At 54.4% G+C, this 17,202-nt stretch overlaps 4 protein-coding genes across 4 annotated transcripts; 3 read left to right on the top strand and 1 right to left on the bottom strand.

Moving 5' to 3' along the window:
- Positions 1–791: 791 nt before the first annotated feature.
- J7T54_006300 (uncharacterized protein) lies at positions 792–3,440 on the bottom strand (the record flags this gene model as incomplete). The annotated part of the gene is made up of 6 exons (XM_051506000.1): positions 792–912; positions 966–1,422; positions 1,480–1,866; positions 1,929–2,157; positions 2,378–2,414; positions 2,821–3,440. 6 exons carry the CDS (start codon positions 3,438–3,440, stop codon positions 792–794), a joined length of 1,851 nt encoding a protein of 616 aa, XP_051366817.1.
- A 1,026-nt stretch (positions 3,441–4,466) lies between these two features.
- J7T54_006299 (uncharacterized protein) lies at positions 4,467–4,924 on the top strand (the record flags this gene model as incomplete). The annotated part of the gene is made up of 5 exons (XM_051505989.1): positions 4,467–4,469; positions 4,533–4,555; positions 4,646–4,711; positions 4,765–4,813; positions 4,865–4,924. The coding sequence occupies 5 exons, from the start codon at positions 4,467–4,469 to the stop codon at positions 4,922–4,924; spliced, it is 201 nt and encodes a 66-aa protein (XP_051366816.1).
- A 615-nt stretch (positions 4,925–5,539) lies between these two features.
- J7T54_006298 (E3 ubiquitin-protein ligase-like protein) lies at positions 5,540–11,977 on the top strand (the record flags this gene model as incomplete). The annotated part of the gene is made up of 2 exons (XM_051505978.1): positions 5,540–11,643; positions 11,710–11,977. 2 exons carry the CDS (start codon positions 5,540–5,542, stop codon positions 11,975–11,977), a joined length of 6,372 nt encoding a protein of 2,123 aa, XP_051366815.1.
- Positions 11,978–12,435: 458 nt separating this feature from the next.
- On the top strand, positions 12,436–14,532 carry J7T54_006297 (Chromatin structure-remodeling complex subunit-like protein; the record flags this gene model as incomplete). The annotated part of the gene is made up of 4 exons (XM_051505967.1): positions 12,436–12,493; positions 12,778–13,804; positions 13,926–14,392; positions 14,474–14,532. 4 exons carry the CDS (start codon positions 12,436–12,438, stop codon positions 14,530–14,532), a joined length of 1,611 nt encoding a protein of 536 aa, XP_051366814.1.
- Positions 14,533–17,202: the final 2,670 nt, after the last annotated feature.

The following is a 17,202-nucleotide window of genomic DNA, read 5'->3' as shown; positions in this document are numbered from 1 at the left end:
GCAACGCACAGTAAGATATTGTCAACTTGTCAACAAATTCATGTCTTGGCTCTTGCCGAGCGCTAGTGGGGGGGGGGGGCGCCAAGCTGATCTCCAAAAAGGCACAGCCTCGCCCAGATTCCCTAAGAATAGCATCATCATTGGCCTGCGTCGAGAACTGCCCTTGCTCCTGCCTTTCAACGAAGACTTACCTCCGTACAGCATGATTAAGCTAATTTGCAGTAAACTCAGACATAAAGGTATCAAGAGCAGGTCAGGTTACTGCTCACAGTGCTCAGAGCTCACATCAGCATTGGCTGTCACTCTGCACGTGTCGTCCCCCATACCGTCCCTTTGCAGGGGTTGTACATGCAACCCTCAGAGTCGAAGGCTCGTTGAGGGTTCTATAAATCTAAAAGCCCTTTACAGTTGCAACCTTGTTCGACGAGCCGGCAGCACACAGTTTTTTGACGCGAAGACATCAATTGGCCTGGCTCTACCTTATCTTCATCAACTTGCCCACTCTCAGGTCGCATAGGTGGCTGGTAAGCAGTCAGATTCTCTCGTCGAACCCAGTGGCTGAGAACGAATCAAATTACCCAGCCCGGCCTCACAAGGCTGACTGTAAATCCATTTCTATCATTACATATCAGATTCACTCAAGGAGGATGCATACCCTGGCAGTGTGGTAATTAGGGCACCAAGCCGTCCGTTCGCTGTGTTATACATCCACACAAGATGACCCTTGGACGCCTGCCCTATCTATCCGCCAACCTACCCGCCGCTCCCTGTGCTCTGATAACATGCTATGCTTACAGCTTCTGGTATTCCAGCTTGCCCTCCAACTTCTTGGACTCGGCGACCTTGCGCACCGCGCCGTTGAAGTCATCCTGGCTGATCGACTCCCGATAGTCCTTGATAGCGAAGAGTCCGCTACGCCGCGTCAGTATTTCTTTGCACTTCCATGAGGTCCCAGGGACACTTACGCTTCTGTCACGACGTTTCGTAAATCAGCACCATTGAGGCCGTCGCTCATCTTCACCACACTCTCAAAGTCAATGTCCCCATCCACCGACACACTTTGGGCGTGAATCTTGAGAATCTCCAGCCGGCCGACCTCATTGGGCAGAGGGATCTCGATCTTGCGATCTAAGCGACCGGCACGCAGCAACGCCGGGTCAAGCGTGTCGGGCCTGTTTGTTGCCATGATGATCTTCGTCTTGCCCAAGTAGTCGAATCCGTCCAGCTGGTTGAGAAGCTCCATCAATGTTCTCTGAATTTCGCGATCCGCACTGGTGCCTTCCGAGAATCGCCGTCCACCGATGGCATCGATCTCGTCCATGAAAATGATGCAGGGCTCGTGCTCCTTGGCGTAGCCGAACATCTCGCGAATCAGCCGAGCTGACTCACCAATGTACTTGTCGACAATGGCTGAAGAGACAACTGCACCCATTTGTTAGCTGAAATCCGGCTATACTGGTGTTCGCTCGGAAAGCATACCCTTCAAAAAGTTCGTCTCAAGACCGCTGGCAACCGCTCTCGCCAGCAAAGTCTTGCCTGTGCCAGGGGGTCCGTAAAGAAGGACGCCCTTGGGCGGCTTTATCCCAACGCGCAAGAAGAGCTCGGGGTTCTTGAGCGGAAGCTCGATCACTTCTCGCAGTTCGCGGATCTGGTCGTTCAAGCCACCGATTCCAGCAAAACTGACCTGACCAGGATCCTCCAGCGACATGTTGTAGACGAGAGGGTCGACCTCCCGGGGCAGCATCCGCATGATTGTTAATGTCGTCATGTCCAATGCTACACGTGTGCCCTGCTTCATCTTCTCCTTGTCGACCTTGCTACGGCATCCGACGACATATCGGGGACCTGAAGACGCTTTCACGATAACTAGAACACGTATCAGCACCGCGTTGTCCCAGAGTTCCGTGCGCCACGCGATTCGAACTCACATCGTTCTTCATCCAACTGCTTTAGGACCTCGCCAATAATCTGGCCCACGCTTTGCAGCGCCTTGATATTGTCTTCTGTCTTATCAAATTCCTTCTGTAGCTCCTTGATCTCGAGGCGTAGGTTCTTGAGCTTGGCTTCCCACTCCCGAGACTCGATGAGCTTGGCCCGGTACGAGTTGAGGGCAGCCTGGCGCTCTTCTTCGGGCGTCATGACGGCTATGGGGAACTTCTGGGACCGTTCAAAATGAGGGAGTATTTGTCAGTGTCGTTGTTTCGTTCTTAGATGGTGAAGACTGCTGTAGCGTGAACACGGGCAAAATGTGTCGATTTGGAGATGCTGGTTGTTGCGCTTGCAGCTTGGAGCTTACCTCATGAGTTGGGAGCCTTGCGTCGGCGGCACAATGGCGGCAGAATGTGGGCTAGTTTTCACCGCTTTCAATGATGCCTACCCTGTACACTCTCTTCTGCACGTGAAGTGCCATTGATCTACAGTCTTCAGTGACGACCTACGTATAGGTTAGTATTTCATCAGAACTTGACCGGTGGCGCACTGATAACCTTGCGTTGACGGGATATTGGAAGAGTGTCACTCGACATGGGTCTATAATGACTGTCATGCACGTTGTCTGACTTTCAAGATATTGACCACGACTAGGCTGGTACGTCAAACTTTGAAGACCATTGGGGCCCGGCACAAGAATTTTACGCGCTAAGTTATAATGTTTGTTTCCAAATCGAAGGCAATAATATCATTTGACCTCGACCTCGTAGTCCAATTCGACCGTAACTCCGTAGCCATGCCCATCTAACCCCCAGCTGCTTGATTGAAAAGCACACAGTATACATCCCCAAGCCCACCAAGTGACTGCGGCGGCCAAGTGATGGCGTTTACCTTGTCCCTGTAGCCTCGTCCTCGGCCCCCTCCCCCTTCGTGTCTGGCTTGTCATTGCGCTCGCTGTCAGCATCTAAGCCCAGTGCTTCCAACTCCCGAATCAGCTCATTGATCTTGATCACTTTGGCAATCTGCTCGGGCAGAAGCGTTTCGCCTCCCTCTTTCTTGTTCTGCAGATCTCTGGCTTGCTTCAACTTTTTCTTGAGGTTCCTCGCCCTCTTCTCCTTCTCGACCTCAGGGTCCACAGTTGTCTGCTGCTCCTCTGTCTTTGTCGCACCTGCAGCAGGACCCTCTTCTTCTTCAGTTGCCCTGGCTTTCTTTCTGGCCTCACGCCGTTTTGCGTTCTTATTGCTCGCGGCGCTGCTCGCCTCCGCCGCCTTGCTGCTGTCGTCCTTCAACCCCTGCGATCCTGGGATTCCTACCCTCTTTTGTCGCTCCTGAAAGGCATGGGCGGTACGGTTCTTGTAGACCTCGACGTCTTCGGCAGGGCGGTAGCCCGGTCGAATCTTGATCGCTTTGCGGGTGCTGCCATCTGCGCGCTGGGACTCGGGGATGTGGCGCTCGCCGGTTTGAGCGGTGACTATGCCGGCGTTTGACGCTTTTGTAGCTTCTGAAGGCATAGCTGGTTCGTTTGGGCAGTCCAAAAATGTGGTGAGAGGTGGGATTGGTAAAGTCTGGCGTGTGGCGCAACCCGAATGGAAGATGGGTCGTTTGGAGGGGGAAGGAGCGCGGGGGCTAGGTGTGCTCTTTCGAGATCGCTAAAAGCATATATAAATAGATAGATCGTGAAATCGATGATTATGGGATCTGGGAATGTGGTTGATCACAACGACAGCCCGCGCCCGGCCCAGGAGGAGAGGTTGGGTGTGATTTGATGCGAACGGAGTAGAAGATGCTACGTCAAGGGTTGGAAGGCCCCACCATAACGAAGCCTGGAGTATAGGACCGGCCAGTGCTGGAGGTGCTTATACACAAATTCACAGTCCGTTATTTCAAAACATTATGCCGTCATTGTCACGATGGAGAGTGCTTGGTGCAGAAGCTGGGGCAGAGGATATTGGAGCTCATAGGAGCTTTGGGTAGCAGTATGATGACATTGATGAGTGCTACATAACCAGATATTCAATGATCTCGCACACATGGTTGGGCGCCAACCACATCATCCTCCGGCTTGCTATGTATGTGCGTTCCGAGGCCAGAAGACAAGCGACTGAAGCAACATCCTACACGACTCGATTTCAAGCCAGTTGAAGGCTTCTATTGATAGGTCTTGAGTGCCTTCGTGGCCATACCGGGTTTTGTCTGAGTGAATGGGTCGAACAGAGTGTGCACCACACAGATAGCCTATAGCCCAGCAGCATTACTACTGAGAATAATCACACTGCTCCGACTTCGTGTGAATCAAGTACAATATTGTAACTTGTACATTTGTTCATAGTCCGAATCTTTCTGAAGCGTGGGATGGACATTGAGTGGCGGGTCCATGTCTGTCCAATCAAAGTCGAGGCGAAGCCAACCCGGAACCTCGCGAATTTCCATCGTTCAAACTGCGAAGGACTTCGAGACGCTACCCCCGGAACCATCCTACACGACCACAACACATTCATCGACACCTCGATCGTGCTCAATTGCACCGGCTCATCAAGATGGTATGCATCGTCTTCCCGCCGGGCTTGTGAGGATGATCACCGTAACTAATCGCGCACATACAGTCTATCACCGGCCAGCTTTACAGGTCCGTCGACCCATTCTACCGAACCGACCGAACGACACAATGCGATTCGATGGCGGTCATTCGTATAGGGCATATCTGACAATCCGATAGCGTTCTGTTCAAGAAGAACTACGCCATGTTGGCGACCGTGTTCGGCGCCGGCTTCGCTTTCGAGATGTACGTCCGGCAAGAGTAGGACAAGCATGATTGGACACTGACCGCGTGACAAGGGGCTTCAACACTGGCATGAACAAGCTCTGGGACCACCACAACCGCGGCGTATGTTTGAGCTCCAATGTCGAGACGATCGGGTTGCTAATAAGCATGCAGCGCCAATGGAAGGACATCCGCCACAAGTACGTTGAGGCCGCTGAGGAGGAGGACGAGTAAACATCGACTGCCGCAGCAATTTGCGCATCGGAGGAGGAAGTGTATTACTTGTAAGATGGCATAGAAAGGCGATTTCAATCATAAACCTTCCTTTTGTCCACGACAAAGAACGTGGCCCCTCGCGTGACGACATGCTTTTTCGCCGTGGCGTCCGGAAGCTGTCTACCTTAGAAATCAGGCTACGGCAGACTTCGCGCGCATGTAAGTAGTCATCGTAGATGCAGCCTTCATTACGGAGGTTCCGGGTTGCTGATTCCTGTAGTTCCCTGGTGATCTGACGTGACCGTGGGGTTGACCGATTCCATCTCCTACATCATCCGTTGGAATTAAGTTGGGGTTGGTCGAGCCCATCATCACATTTCCGTCGTAATTTTGATTTGCCTGCCACACACACACCAGGCCTTGCTGCACAGTCTGTATTTTTGCTCTAGTCGACGGGGGACTTTATTCTCACCTCGACATCTCAACGCCATCGTACGCAGTGTCCTCTCGAGGTCGTGTACCTCACCGACCAGAAACCCCCACTTCTGTACCGACACCCGCCGTGCCCAAGAAAGCCACGACGCCAGCGCCCGCGATTGTACTTGGAATGCCGCAATGATACCTCGCTGAATTATGGACGAGACCATGTCAACGCAGGAGCGGCAGCTCTGCGAGATTCTTGCTGGCCTGCCCGCGAAATACCGCTACAACTACGATGCGAACGCCGCCCACGAACTGCTCCAAGCTCTCTTTTGGTCTCTGGCAGGCGGCAAGCGAGACCACTTCAACCTTCTCTTTCCCGATGGAAGAGTTCCCGAGAGCTTGAGCCTCAGAGAGGCGCAAGGCGCTGTGGACGGCGCCGAATATACCGAAGCTGCACGTGGGAAGCGATGCGGGCATATCTTCAAGGCAGGCGAAGCAACGTACGCATGTCGGACGTGCGGCACGGACGATACATGCGTACTGTGCGCGAGGTGCTTCGAGTCGACCGATCACGAGGGCCACATGGTTCGAATGCACATTTCTGTGGGAAACAGTGGCTGCTGTGATTGCGGAGACGACGAAGCATGGAAGACATCCTTGTTCTGTACAATCCACTCGCAGATCGAGACGCACGAGGGCAAGGGAAAGGGCAAGGCCGTCGCTGAACCCTCTGAAGAGATGTTGGGTAGCATACGGATGACAATGGCCCGGGTGCTGGATTACGTATGCGACGTCATCTCTTGCTCGATCGAACAACTGCGCGAAGACAAATCCCGAGAGTCTGTGCTCAGAGACGAGGAATCTGCTCGACTTCTATCAAAATATTACGGTCCTGACGCAGGGCCATGCGAAGAGTTCTCCCTGATCCTTTGGAACGACGAGAAGCACACGGTACAAGAGGTTCAGGACCAAGTGGCCAGGGCGTGCAGGAAGCAACGCAAGGATGCTGAGAAAGATGCTTGGACAACCGACGCGGTGGGCCGGTGCATACTGAAGTCGATGGACGACGTTGATGCCCTCTTGGAAATGGCCCGGATCATCGAAGCTATCAGAATCACCGTAACAGTCAGATCGGCAAGGGACACCTTCCGGGAGCAGATGTGCGGCACCATCGTCGAATGGCTGAACGATGTAGCAGGGTGCGCTGTTGGTAACGACAATCAGATACTTGGACATGCAGTCTGCGAGGAGCTTATGTGTCCATGGCGCGTGGGCAGTCGCGCGACCCAGCTGTCCGGCGTCATTGACGATGAGGAAGAAGACGACCAGAACATGTATATTGGACCGGGTGGACTCAGCACCGCTCATCTTCAGCTTCTGATAGCTCGGCGCGTAGGCGTCGATGCCAGACAGGTCGACTTCGAGATTGAGGTGGACAACGACGAGGACGAGGACGATGACATGGAGGATGGTTTTGATCTTCACTCTTATGCTGGGTCCAGCGAGGCCGGCGATGAGGACGAAGACGGCGAAGACGCAATGATGGCGGATTCGAGGGAGGAGGTCGGTGACCCAAGCGTGAACTGGGGTCAACCCGAAGCACTGGAGGAAGACGAGGCCACCATGGCAGGCTACCCTCCCCCTCCCCCTCCACCGCCTGGAGGTCCTGCCCGTACGCAGCCTAGAGAGCGTGATGCGACGCCATCTGACTCCGACACGGGTCAAGAGCCCCTGATCACCATGGTCCCCTATGAGAAAGCCAACGCCGACATTCCCAAAACGCCCGGCAAGACGGAAAAGGTGGTGCCAAAGCCGCCGCGATACTGGCTGGAGACACCTGCAGGATACACTGATCGCAACTACGATCATCCCGCCGAGAATGTCTTCCAGCGTGTGCGACTTGACTGGCTCCTATTGTTTGATCTGCGCATGTGGAAGAAGGCGAGGACGGACCTACGTTCGCTTTACATCTCGACGGTGGTCTCGATCCCGGAGTTCAAACGGCTGCTTACACTACGGTTCTCCAGCTTGTATACTACACTCGCCCAGCTGTATCTCATTGGAGATCGCGAGCCGGACCACTCGATCATCAACATCTCCCTGCAGATGCTCACAACACCCTCGGTAACGGCAGAGATTGTCGAGAGGGGCAACTTCATGACCACGCTATTTGCGATCTTGTACACGTTTCTTACAACGCGACAAGTCGGTCACCCGTGGGACGTAGCTGCCGATGCCGTCCTAGCCTTCGAAAGCGGCACTGTCACCAACCGAAGGATGTATCACTTTTACCAGGATCTCAAATATCTATTCCAAGCGCCTCACGTCAGAGAGCGGATTCGGAACGAACCCAGGTATCTCATGCAGTTTCTAGACCTCGTCAAGCTGCACCAGGGCATTGGCCCAAATCTCCGTGCCGTCGTCGAGCACGTTGAATACGAGGCTGATTCGTGGATCACCGCGTCTCTGGTGACCCGACAGATCAACACACAAGCGCGCGCCTTGTGCGAGTCCTTCAGGACCATCACCCCTGAGGAGATGCCCTATCTGCAGAGAGCCATTCGATTCACGGCGAAGACGGTCATCCTCAACTCGATTGGCGCGGAGAGGCACAGATTCAAGCAAGCTGAAGTCAAAGAACCTGTCAAGTTCAAGACCGTGGACGATTTTGAGTTCAACGGGGACGATACCAAGTACTCGGTGGTAAACTTTGTTGTGGAAAAGGGGCACATCAGCTTCCACCATGGGCTGCACTACACCCTGTCTTGGCTGATTGAGTGTGCTCGGTCACTTGACGCCACTACTGTCCGTGATCTGTTGAGCTTCTCGTTGCAAGATCTTCAGTCCAAACCACGCTTGATGGGGAAGCTGAGCATCGCCAAGAGAGATCTTACACCAGAGGACTATCTGATGGCCGCCTTTGATTATCCTCTTCGGGTGTGCGCATGGCTCGCACAAATCAAGGCCAATATGTGGGTCAGGAATGGCATCAGTCTGCGTCACCAAGCTAGTACATACCGCGGCATCGCACAGCGAGATGTCTCCCATCAGCGAGACATCTTCCTGTTGCAGACGGCTCTGGTAATTTGTGACTCCAGCCGAGTGCTTGCATCCATCATTGACCGCTTTGGCATGGACTTGTGGGTGAAGGGTCTGTACGAGGTCAAATCGGAGGCACAGGACGATGCGCAGCACCTGGACGTGGTCGAAGACATGCTGCACTTGTTGATCGTCCTGCTCAGTGACCGCACTGTGATTACAGCACCGGAGGGACAGGTGAACCACCGTCAGCCTGCCATGCGCCGCGACCTCATCCACACCTTGTGCTTCAAGCCTCTGTCGTTCAACGAGATCTGCAACAAGGTGCCAGAAAAGTACCACGAATCAGAGGATTTCCAGGATCTGCTTCATGAAATAGCCACCTACAAGCCTCCTGAGAGCATCTCAGATGTAGGCATGTTCGAGCTGCGTCCTGAGTTCATTGAGGAGATCGACCCTTACATCGCGCACTACAACAAGAATCAGCGCGAGGAGTCTGAACTGGCCTTCCGTAAGAAGATGGCGAAGCACACAGGAAAGACTTCCGATGAAATCGTCTATGAGCCGAAACCTACCCCTATTTCATCGGGTCTCTTCAAGGATCTGGCTGGCTTCACAGGCACAGGCACATTTGCGCAGATCATCTATTACTGTCTCCTCTACCCACTAAGTGCGCAGCAGTTCACGCCCAGCATCCCCTCAACACGCCTTGAGCCCTACCTGCAGGTCGTGCTACATCTTGTGCTCCTGGCGATACACGAGGATGAGAGCGACGAGAACTCCATGGTAGACGAGAACAAGGGCTCCTTTGTGCAAATCGCACTGACCAGACCCGCGCGGGCCAACCCGCCTTCGAGCCAGCGTGAAGCAAGGACCATTGTCGCTCTTCTGAACTTGATTGCGTCCAAAGAGGAATACAAGTCGGCACACCCCAAGATCCATCTCGTGCTGAAGCGACTCAAGCAAAAGCGTCCCGTCACTTTTGAGCAGGCTTTTGTGCATCTAGGCATCTCGGTCGACCGCGTCAACACGGCTTCGCCTGCCAATGCTTCTGCTGAGGAGGAGCGGGAACGGAAGAAGAAGGCTGCGCTCGAGCGCCGCGCCAAGGTCATGGCCCAGTTCCAAGAACAGCAGAAGAGCTTCATGGACAACCAAGCTGATATTGACTGGGGCGAGGACATTGAAGAGGACGTGGAAGAGCATCAGGAGCAGGGTGAGGGCCGCAAGCACACCTGGAAGTTTCCTACGGGCACTTGCATCCTATGCCAAGAAGTGGCCGATGAGCGGAACCTGTACGGCACATTCACTTTGCTCAGTGAAAGTCGCTTGCTACGACAGACGGACTTCCAGGACCCCGACATTGTGCGGGAAGCTCTACAGACGCCTTGCAACCTCGACCGCTCGGCAGAGGACATTCGGCCGTTTGGTATCGCCCATGAGAACCGGCACATGGTGGAGAAGCTCAACACCAAGGGAGAAAAGATTCTCGCCGAGCGCCAGACAGTTGGCAGAGGATTCAAACCCTCGCAGTCGCGACCGGGCGTTGTGGCCAGCGGGTGCGGCCACATGATGCATTACCGTTGCTTCGAAACATACTATGATGCCACATCGCGACGCCATACTCAGCAGATTGCCCGACACCACCCTGAAGAAGTCAAGAAGAAGGAATTTGTTTGTCCTCTCTGCAAAGCTCTCGGCAATGCGTTCTTGCCCATTATCTGGAAAGGCGTGGAGGAGTCCTATCCCAGTCACCTTGCACCAGAGAGCGACTTTGCGGACTGGCTAGCTCGTAACTTGGGTTCAGAACAGTCTGTTGTGTCCGGCAAGGCGCCAGACGTCGAAGAAAGGGGAAGCGTGTCGCGCATTCCAAGTTACTTCTCGGCGTTGGCTGAAGCCATCGGTCGTTCCATGGCGCCAAGGGATGTCGAGAACGAGGATGACACCGCCGAGTCGGAGGGGACAATGGCCGACTCGGAGTCGGACGTATCAACGCCTGTTGCTGCTTCGGGTAGCTCAACATTGGAGTCGGACCTGAAGGCGGCATATCGCAGGTTGCGCACCACGATTGAGAGCAACGCATTTGGTGCTAGGCCTTGGATGGGCTTTGATGCTGTGCCTGGCGACCTGGCGCAGAGCGACGTTATCATTGAAGCTGTTGGGTACACCATATCGTGTGCCGAAATCCAGCAGCGAGGCCAAGAGGTCCAGCCCGGCCTGACGTTGCTTGACAAGATCCCCGAGCATCTGCTCACGCATCTGCGCGTCCTCTCTGAGACAGCTACCTCGTACCTTAGTATGGCCTCCAAGCGGGACCGAGGACGCTCTGCTCACGTGGACAAGAATGCCGTGCGTCAACACACGCAGCTCCTCATCGGCCGCAGCTTCTCTTCGGATTCCGACGAGTCTCGCCGGCGCATTGATCTCTACGAGCCGCTGTTGAGCAAAGACACATTCTTGTTTCTGACAGAGTGCTCTTTTGGCCTCGTTCCTGCGCAAGGCCACGACATTGCACACATCTTGAGGCTGTGTTATCTCGCAGAAATAGTCAAGGTCATCCTCCACATGTCGCAGAACATGCCTACAAACAAGTGGTTCGGACCACTACAGCATAGGCAGACAGAGGACGATGCCATCAACAACTTTGCCGAGTTCGCCCTGGCCGTGTCACAGTTCACTCTAGACGTTGACCTGGCGAGGTGCAACGACGCGGGAGTGCCTGTGGCGAACGAGGCCTTCATGCAGCCGGGGTTGGACACGGTGGAGGGATGGTACATCTTTGTCAAGAAGTACGCACTTACCTTCTTGCGAAAGTGCGTGCTTCTGATGAACATCACCTGGGGCGTGGACTTTAGCGCCTCCGTCAGTGCCAATATCGAGGCCGAAGAGCTCGACCGCCTAACAGAGGCTCTGCGTGTTCCGTCGTTCGACCACATGTGCGCGAGCCTGACGCTGAATGCGGAGGCCGCTGGCTGGCCATCTCGCACCATATCCAACACTGTGCAAGGTTGGGTCAAGCACCAGCTGCTGAATCACACTGGTGGCGGCGAGAACAAGCACGCGTTGGTGAGCCATCCGGGCATATTTGAGCTTGTTGGTCTCCCCAAGACGTACGACGCGCTTGTGGAGGAAGCAACAAAGAGAAAATGCCCCACGACGGGCAAGGACCTGACCGACCCCATCATCTGCTTGTTCTGTGGGGAGCTCTGCTGTAGTCAAGCGACGTGCTGCATGGACAAGTTGACTCGGTTGGGCGGAGCGCAGCAGCATGCTCAACGGTAAGAGATCTACTACGTTGCGTGTCATGTTTGGTTGGGACCGGAGAGACTAACAATGTTCCACAGTTGCCAAAACAGTGTCGGCGTCTTCCTCAACATCAGAAAGTGTAGTATACTATACTTGTTCCGCACCTCGGGATCGTTCACCCCGGCACCCTACATTGACAAGTATGGCGAGACGGACTTTCAGCTGCGCCATGGACGCCAGCTCTTCTTGAGTCAGAAACGATATGATACGATGATCCGGGCCACGGTATTGAACCACGGCGTGCCCAGCCTGATCAGCAGGAAGCTAGAGGCAGAGATTAACAACGGAGGATGGGATACATTGTAGTAGGGGGGGGTAGTGGTATGGATGTTCTGGGTGCATTAACGGCTGGTGCTGATCCAAAGGGAGAAGTGATAATACGGATATGAATCTTATGAGTGGCATCGCGGTTTTTTCCTTTACTGCCGTATCTTAAATTAGCAAGCTGGGATAGATAGTAACGATGACAGGCACCTCGAGGCTTGAGACGATAGAGTCGATGCAAGTACAGTGCAATTGTATCGTGTGTAGTGATAGATGCACAGTCCCGAGCCTCGCCGACGGAAGCCAATCAGGCTTCATGTCACGCTGCAAGGCGCCTGGGCGCGTCTGAACTCGCGAGCGCACGTCTGGGCAAAAAGGCGTCCAGTCTCGTTTCCAATATCTCCCAAATCCCCAAAGCAACGCTGAATCCGCCCACCGTATCCTAATTCGTGAATTCCCATCTCAACAAGGCGGGCATCACAGTCCCAGGCCCGCCCATCATGCCTCCCGGCCGTCGATCCGGTCGCGCTGCCGCCAAGAAGGCCGCCGCTGCGCTGGGTAAGTCCCTTCCTTCCCTCGTGCCAAATGACAACTTGCTGCGATTCATCCGCCACCCCATCCTCCCTCCTCCTCCTCCTCCACGTACGCCTTCACTTTCCGTGTCTGTCGCGCTGTCCCCTCGTGTGATATCGGACAGAGCTTAGTGTGTGCGACAACGAATTGGCCCTGTCGAGCATATTGTTTTCTGCACAACGTCGCGAGGCTTGCCTGTCCTTGCCTGGACACACCACCCGCCGGCATGCCGCGCCGACCAATTCGCCTGCGACTAACGCGAACGGCAGAGAATACGCCCAAGACCTACGACGAAGCACCAGGGGAAGATGAGACCATGCCCGATGCCACGAACGAGGAGGAGGTCCCCATCCCCGAAGACGACGACAAGGATTCGGAGCACGTAGAGGACAACGACGATGAGGAGGACGAAGACGACAAGGCTAGCAGAGACGGCGAGTCAGATGGTGAGAAGGATCGAGAAGAAGAAGAGGAGGAGGAGGACAAGGGGGGGGGGGCCGCTCCTCCACCACCCCAGCGCGAGCGATCACCCCTACCAGCGGGCATGGTGCGCAGGAAGCGCCTGGGTCGGCCACCAAAGAACAAGCCTCCAGACTGGGATCCCATGGTCGTCGTGCCGTACGATGAAGCCCGCGACACGCCTCGCCGCCGTGGACGTGGTGGCTACCGTGGTCGTGGTGGACGAAAGGGCGGTCCCTCCGCGCCCAAGGCAGAGCAGGTCATTGACGCTGAGGGGACAATTGCCGAGATTGCCAACGATGAGTGCGTTCTTCCCGAGGATCCAGAGGGAGAGCAGAAAGTGGACAAGAACGGAAATCTGTCGGGCGGGCGAGACTATCGCTGCCGTGTCTTCACCGTCCTAGGAAGGGGGGAGAGGCTGTACATGTTGTCGACCGAGCCCGCCCGTTGTGTGGGCTTCCGGGACAGCTATCTCTTCTTCACAAAGCATCGCAAGCTGCACAAAATCATCGTCGACGATGACGAGAAGCGGGACATGATTGACCGGGATATCATCCCGCATTCATACAAGGGACGCTCCATCGGTATCGTCACAGCGCGATCGGTCTTCCGCGAGTTTGGTGCGCGCATCATCATCGGTGGCAAGCGCATCGTCGATGACTACAACGTGGCCCAGGCGAGGGCGGACTGCGTGGTGGAGGGACAGCTTGCTGACCCTGACGACCGCTTCAACCCTTCCGAGCCGTACAACAAGAACCAGTACGTCGCCTGGCACGGCGCCAGTGCGGTGTACCACACGCAGACGCCATCGGTGCCAGTGCCAAATGGCAAGCCGCAGTATGCTAAGCGCAAGGTCAATCTGAATGATATGAACTGGATGTTTGAGCACGCGCGGGAGGCAAGGCAAGTATCGCATTGGATCAGTCAGCTTGGGGACCGTTTGCTAACCATACTACAGCATCTTCAACGCCAGAATCAACGAAATCCGCAAGCTCAACAACGCTGGCGTCTACGACATTCACACAAATACCATGCACTATCCCAAGATGATGCAGCCAACGCGAGCTCGCATCGAGCAGGTCCCTGTGGATGAGGAGGATAAGGCTTGCGCGGAAGATACCATCTTCACGCCTGTTCCAGCCAAAGTGGCCAAGAACTTCTTTGTTACGGACACATACCTTGAGATCCCACCCGTGGGTCTCTCCAAGGGAGCCTACGAACACAGGGATGCCCACGACCCGTTGGCATCCTTCAATGGCTTAGGCGTTGTGCCCGACGAGATCAAGAGTCTGCTACCGCCTGAATGCCGCAAGGCCTTTGACACCGCCCTGGACCACGAGATGGAATGGAAGTCGAGGTGGGGCGCAGAAAGCAAAACCATGTCCAGGAGAGAACCCGTCATTGACAAAGCCATTGTTCCTTACAGTATGTCCTAGACAGACAGCGGTCAGGTCAAGGCGAAGAGGGCTGGATAGGGGAAGCACAGGGGACAGGATGAGAACTCAGCCTCGCGGTGCTTCATCCGTCAGGCTGTGCTCGTGACGTCCCTGGATATGATGTGGTGAAGGGAGGTTCATAAGGCGTTTCGGGGTTCTAGGAGCCGATCTGAAGGGGATCATGCATTGTGCTCTACCAGTATCAGTCGCAATTGCCAATACCAATTCTGATTTATCAATCAGCGTCGCCACGTGCGGGCGTGAGTCAGGCCGGCCTGCTTTGAAAGAGCTCATTTTAGACTGCCATCGGGCGACAATCACCATACATCTGCTTGGCAAGTTTAAGGAATGAAGGCTTCTCATCATATCCCTCTCTTCTCCCCCTCCTTACACTCCTCTCATGCTACGCAACGTGTGCCTTGGCGACGCATGCAAGCCAACGCGGACGGCTCCGCTTGTGCCTACTAGACCACTACGGCCGACGCGCGTGCCATTACTAATGTCTCTTCCTCTCTCTTGCAGCGACAGCAGTGAGGAGTCATTCACAAGCCGCGTCCGATAAAGGCCGACTTGACATCGCAACAAGAGGGGGGCGCTCTGGACCATGCTGTGGAGGAACCGACGATGTGACAGTCCTACAGTGATGTGGCTTTTGGGGCGATATTGTGTTGACACCCACTCCGCCCAAACCCCGAGACGCGCCGAGAGGCTTTGAGTACCGTTGTGTGTGTGTTCGCTATGCACATGGACGTGATGTCTCGCGCTCCCTTTGCAGCCACGGTCCAGCTCCGCGCTACAACGTGCCTATGTGAAACATATCGCGGTCCCCCTGATGATGATGGGGTCAGCTGGGATGGCGTGCATCGTCTGACATGCTAGTAATAATACAGTGTTTAATTTTGCACACATTGGCTCACTGGCTGACCACAACTGTGTTTCGAACTACGTGTCATAACTTGTACACCCTCGCATAAGATTCCATGAGGTTCATGAGGCTCATGATTCGTAAACGCCGAAACCAGAGCAACCGTTGCGCGAATGCCCAGAGAAATCGTCAAAACAGTAGACAGTTGGAATCAGCGCTCAAGTCTGATATACGGTAGTAATATCGTTGCCTACCGACGCCGGATGGCCCAAGGCGATATGGCGCGCGTCTTGTGCAGGGTAGGTAAGCCTATGCTGTCGAGCTGGATGCATGTGGCCGACTACAAACCAAGGCATCACTTATCATGACCCCAAGCCGCCTCATTGAGGTAAAACACACGCACGGATCATATGGTCGATCTGCCCCAAACAAGCAATTGAATCGAATACGTATCGCCGCGGGTGCGTTACACCGGCGTCAAAGTCCGGGTCGAGGTTTGTAGTCACATGACTTTTACATCGATGCGTCCAAGTAACTCAACCATACAACTATCAACTACTTACCCATTACCGCATGTGTCTGTGTGCACATTTGCCCGAGTATGGGGCGCTGGTTTGGGCAGCTAGGAAACCAAGTGATGAGACTACATCATCATTGGTTGCCTGCAGGCTCCGCAGCACCAAATCTCGTCTTATCCAGTGCCTCGCAAAGGTCGTCGCCATCCTCGCCCGAGCCGCCCGATAATAACAGGTCCAACGCCCCAGATTTGTTGTACGGGAGGCCAAGTTTAGAACGCAGAGAAAAACATCGAACGCTCTCCGCCGCGCTGCAGTGGTTTGCGGGGAAAATGTCCTGCAGCCATCGTGAACAGCGAATGAGGCACGCGTAGAGCCACGCTGAGTTGTAGCGGTGTGCAAAAGGTTGAAAAGACTCCGGTCGACCGGCTTCTGTGCATGCGCACCACCCCACTCCGCCGCTGGAGATCACGCATGCGGCAGACCTTTTAGCAGTTGGCACAAGCGGCGGCTAACGAGAAGTTTCTGTCCAACGATGATTCCATCACACTGTGAAGATAGGAAACCAGCCTTCCGCCCGTCTCCTCATCATTATTAGTTGAGTGAACTGATACCAATAGCATGCTGGTGATTGAATAACAGAACCACAGCCATTGGCTGGCTCGTGACGCTAAATGAGATGTCAGGCAAACTAGCTGTCAAGCAGAGATAATCCCAGGTCATCATACGGATACGTACCTAATACCAGCCAGCTTCATTCTGTTAGTGGTATTTAAAAATGGTACGTGGCATTACGGTACAAAAACCTGCAAGGCACAAAGTTCATCTGTGCTGGGGGCAGGAGACTGGAGAAATCTTCAAACACAGCCCAGGTTGCAGGACCCCTAATAAAGTGAAGCGTTACCAGGGTTCTGGCCGTGGTGTTTCAAGCACTAATTGATATCGCTAGGCTCAATTAGGATTGCAGCAAATGGCAGAAAGAAATGATCATGTCAACATTAATAACGCACTACCGTACAAGTAGCGGTATGCAATTCGCTTTGCTCACTGATGACTGCGACATCTCCAAACCCTCTAGGATTGTTTTCAGCACAGTGATCATATTTATCACAGCGCATAGAAGGAGCGCCAGTCGCTTGAAGCCACCCTCTAAAAAGAAGGCTGTTGGCCTGATGATGTTTTAGGCCTAATTGTTGGTGCAGGGTGGGGCGACGACCCTTGTGCTCTATTTTGATTAACGGGTGTTCGGCGCCTTCAAGTCCGAAGAATAAACCCAAAGGATGACGGGGTCACCGTTACAACCTGACAAGAAAGCCAGACGTTCTCAGCTAATCCTGCATAAGTGCATCGACTTGGCCGCGTGGTGATTGCACTACATGTACGTATCGAGCTTCTGGTAACGCACGAGTGCATTACTTG

The sequence above is a fragment of the Emericellopsis cladophorae genome, assembly GCF_022114955.1.
Source record: "Emericellopsis cladophorae strain MUM 19.33 chromosome Unknown NODE_1_length_1489480_cov_119_871856, whole genome shotgun sequence".
NCBI classification, from domain to species: Eukaryota; Fungi; Ascomycota; class Sordariomycetes; order Hypocreales; family Bionectriaceae; genus Emericellopsis; species Emericellopsis cladophorae.
The sequence above is the reverse complement of the archived record's forward strand: the minus strand, read 5'-3'. Positions and strand labels throughout refer to the sequence as shown.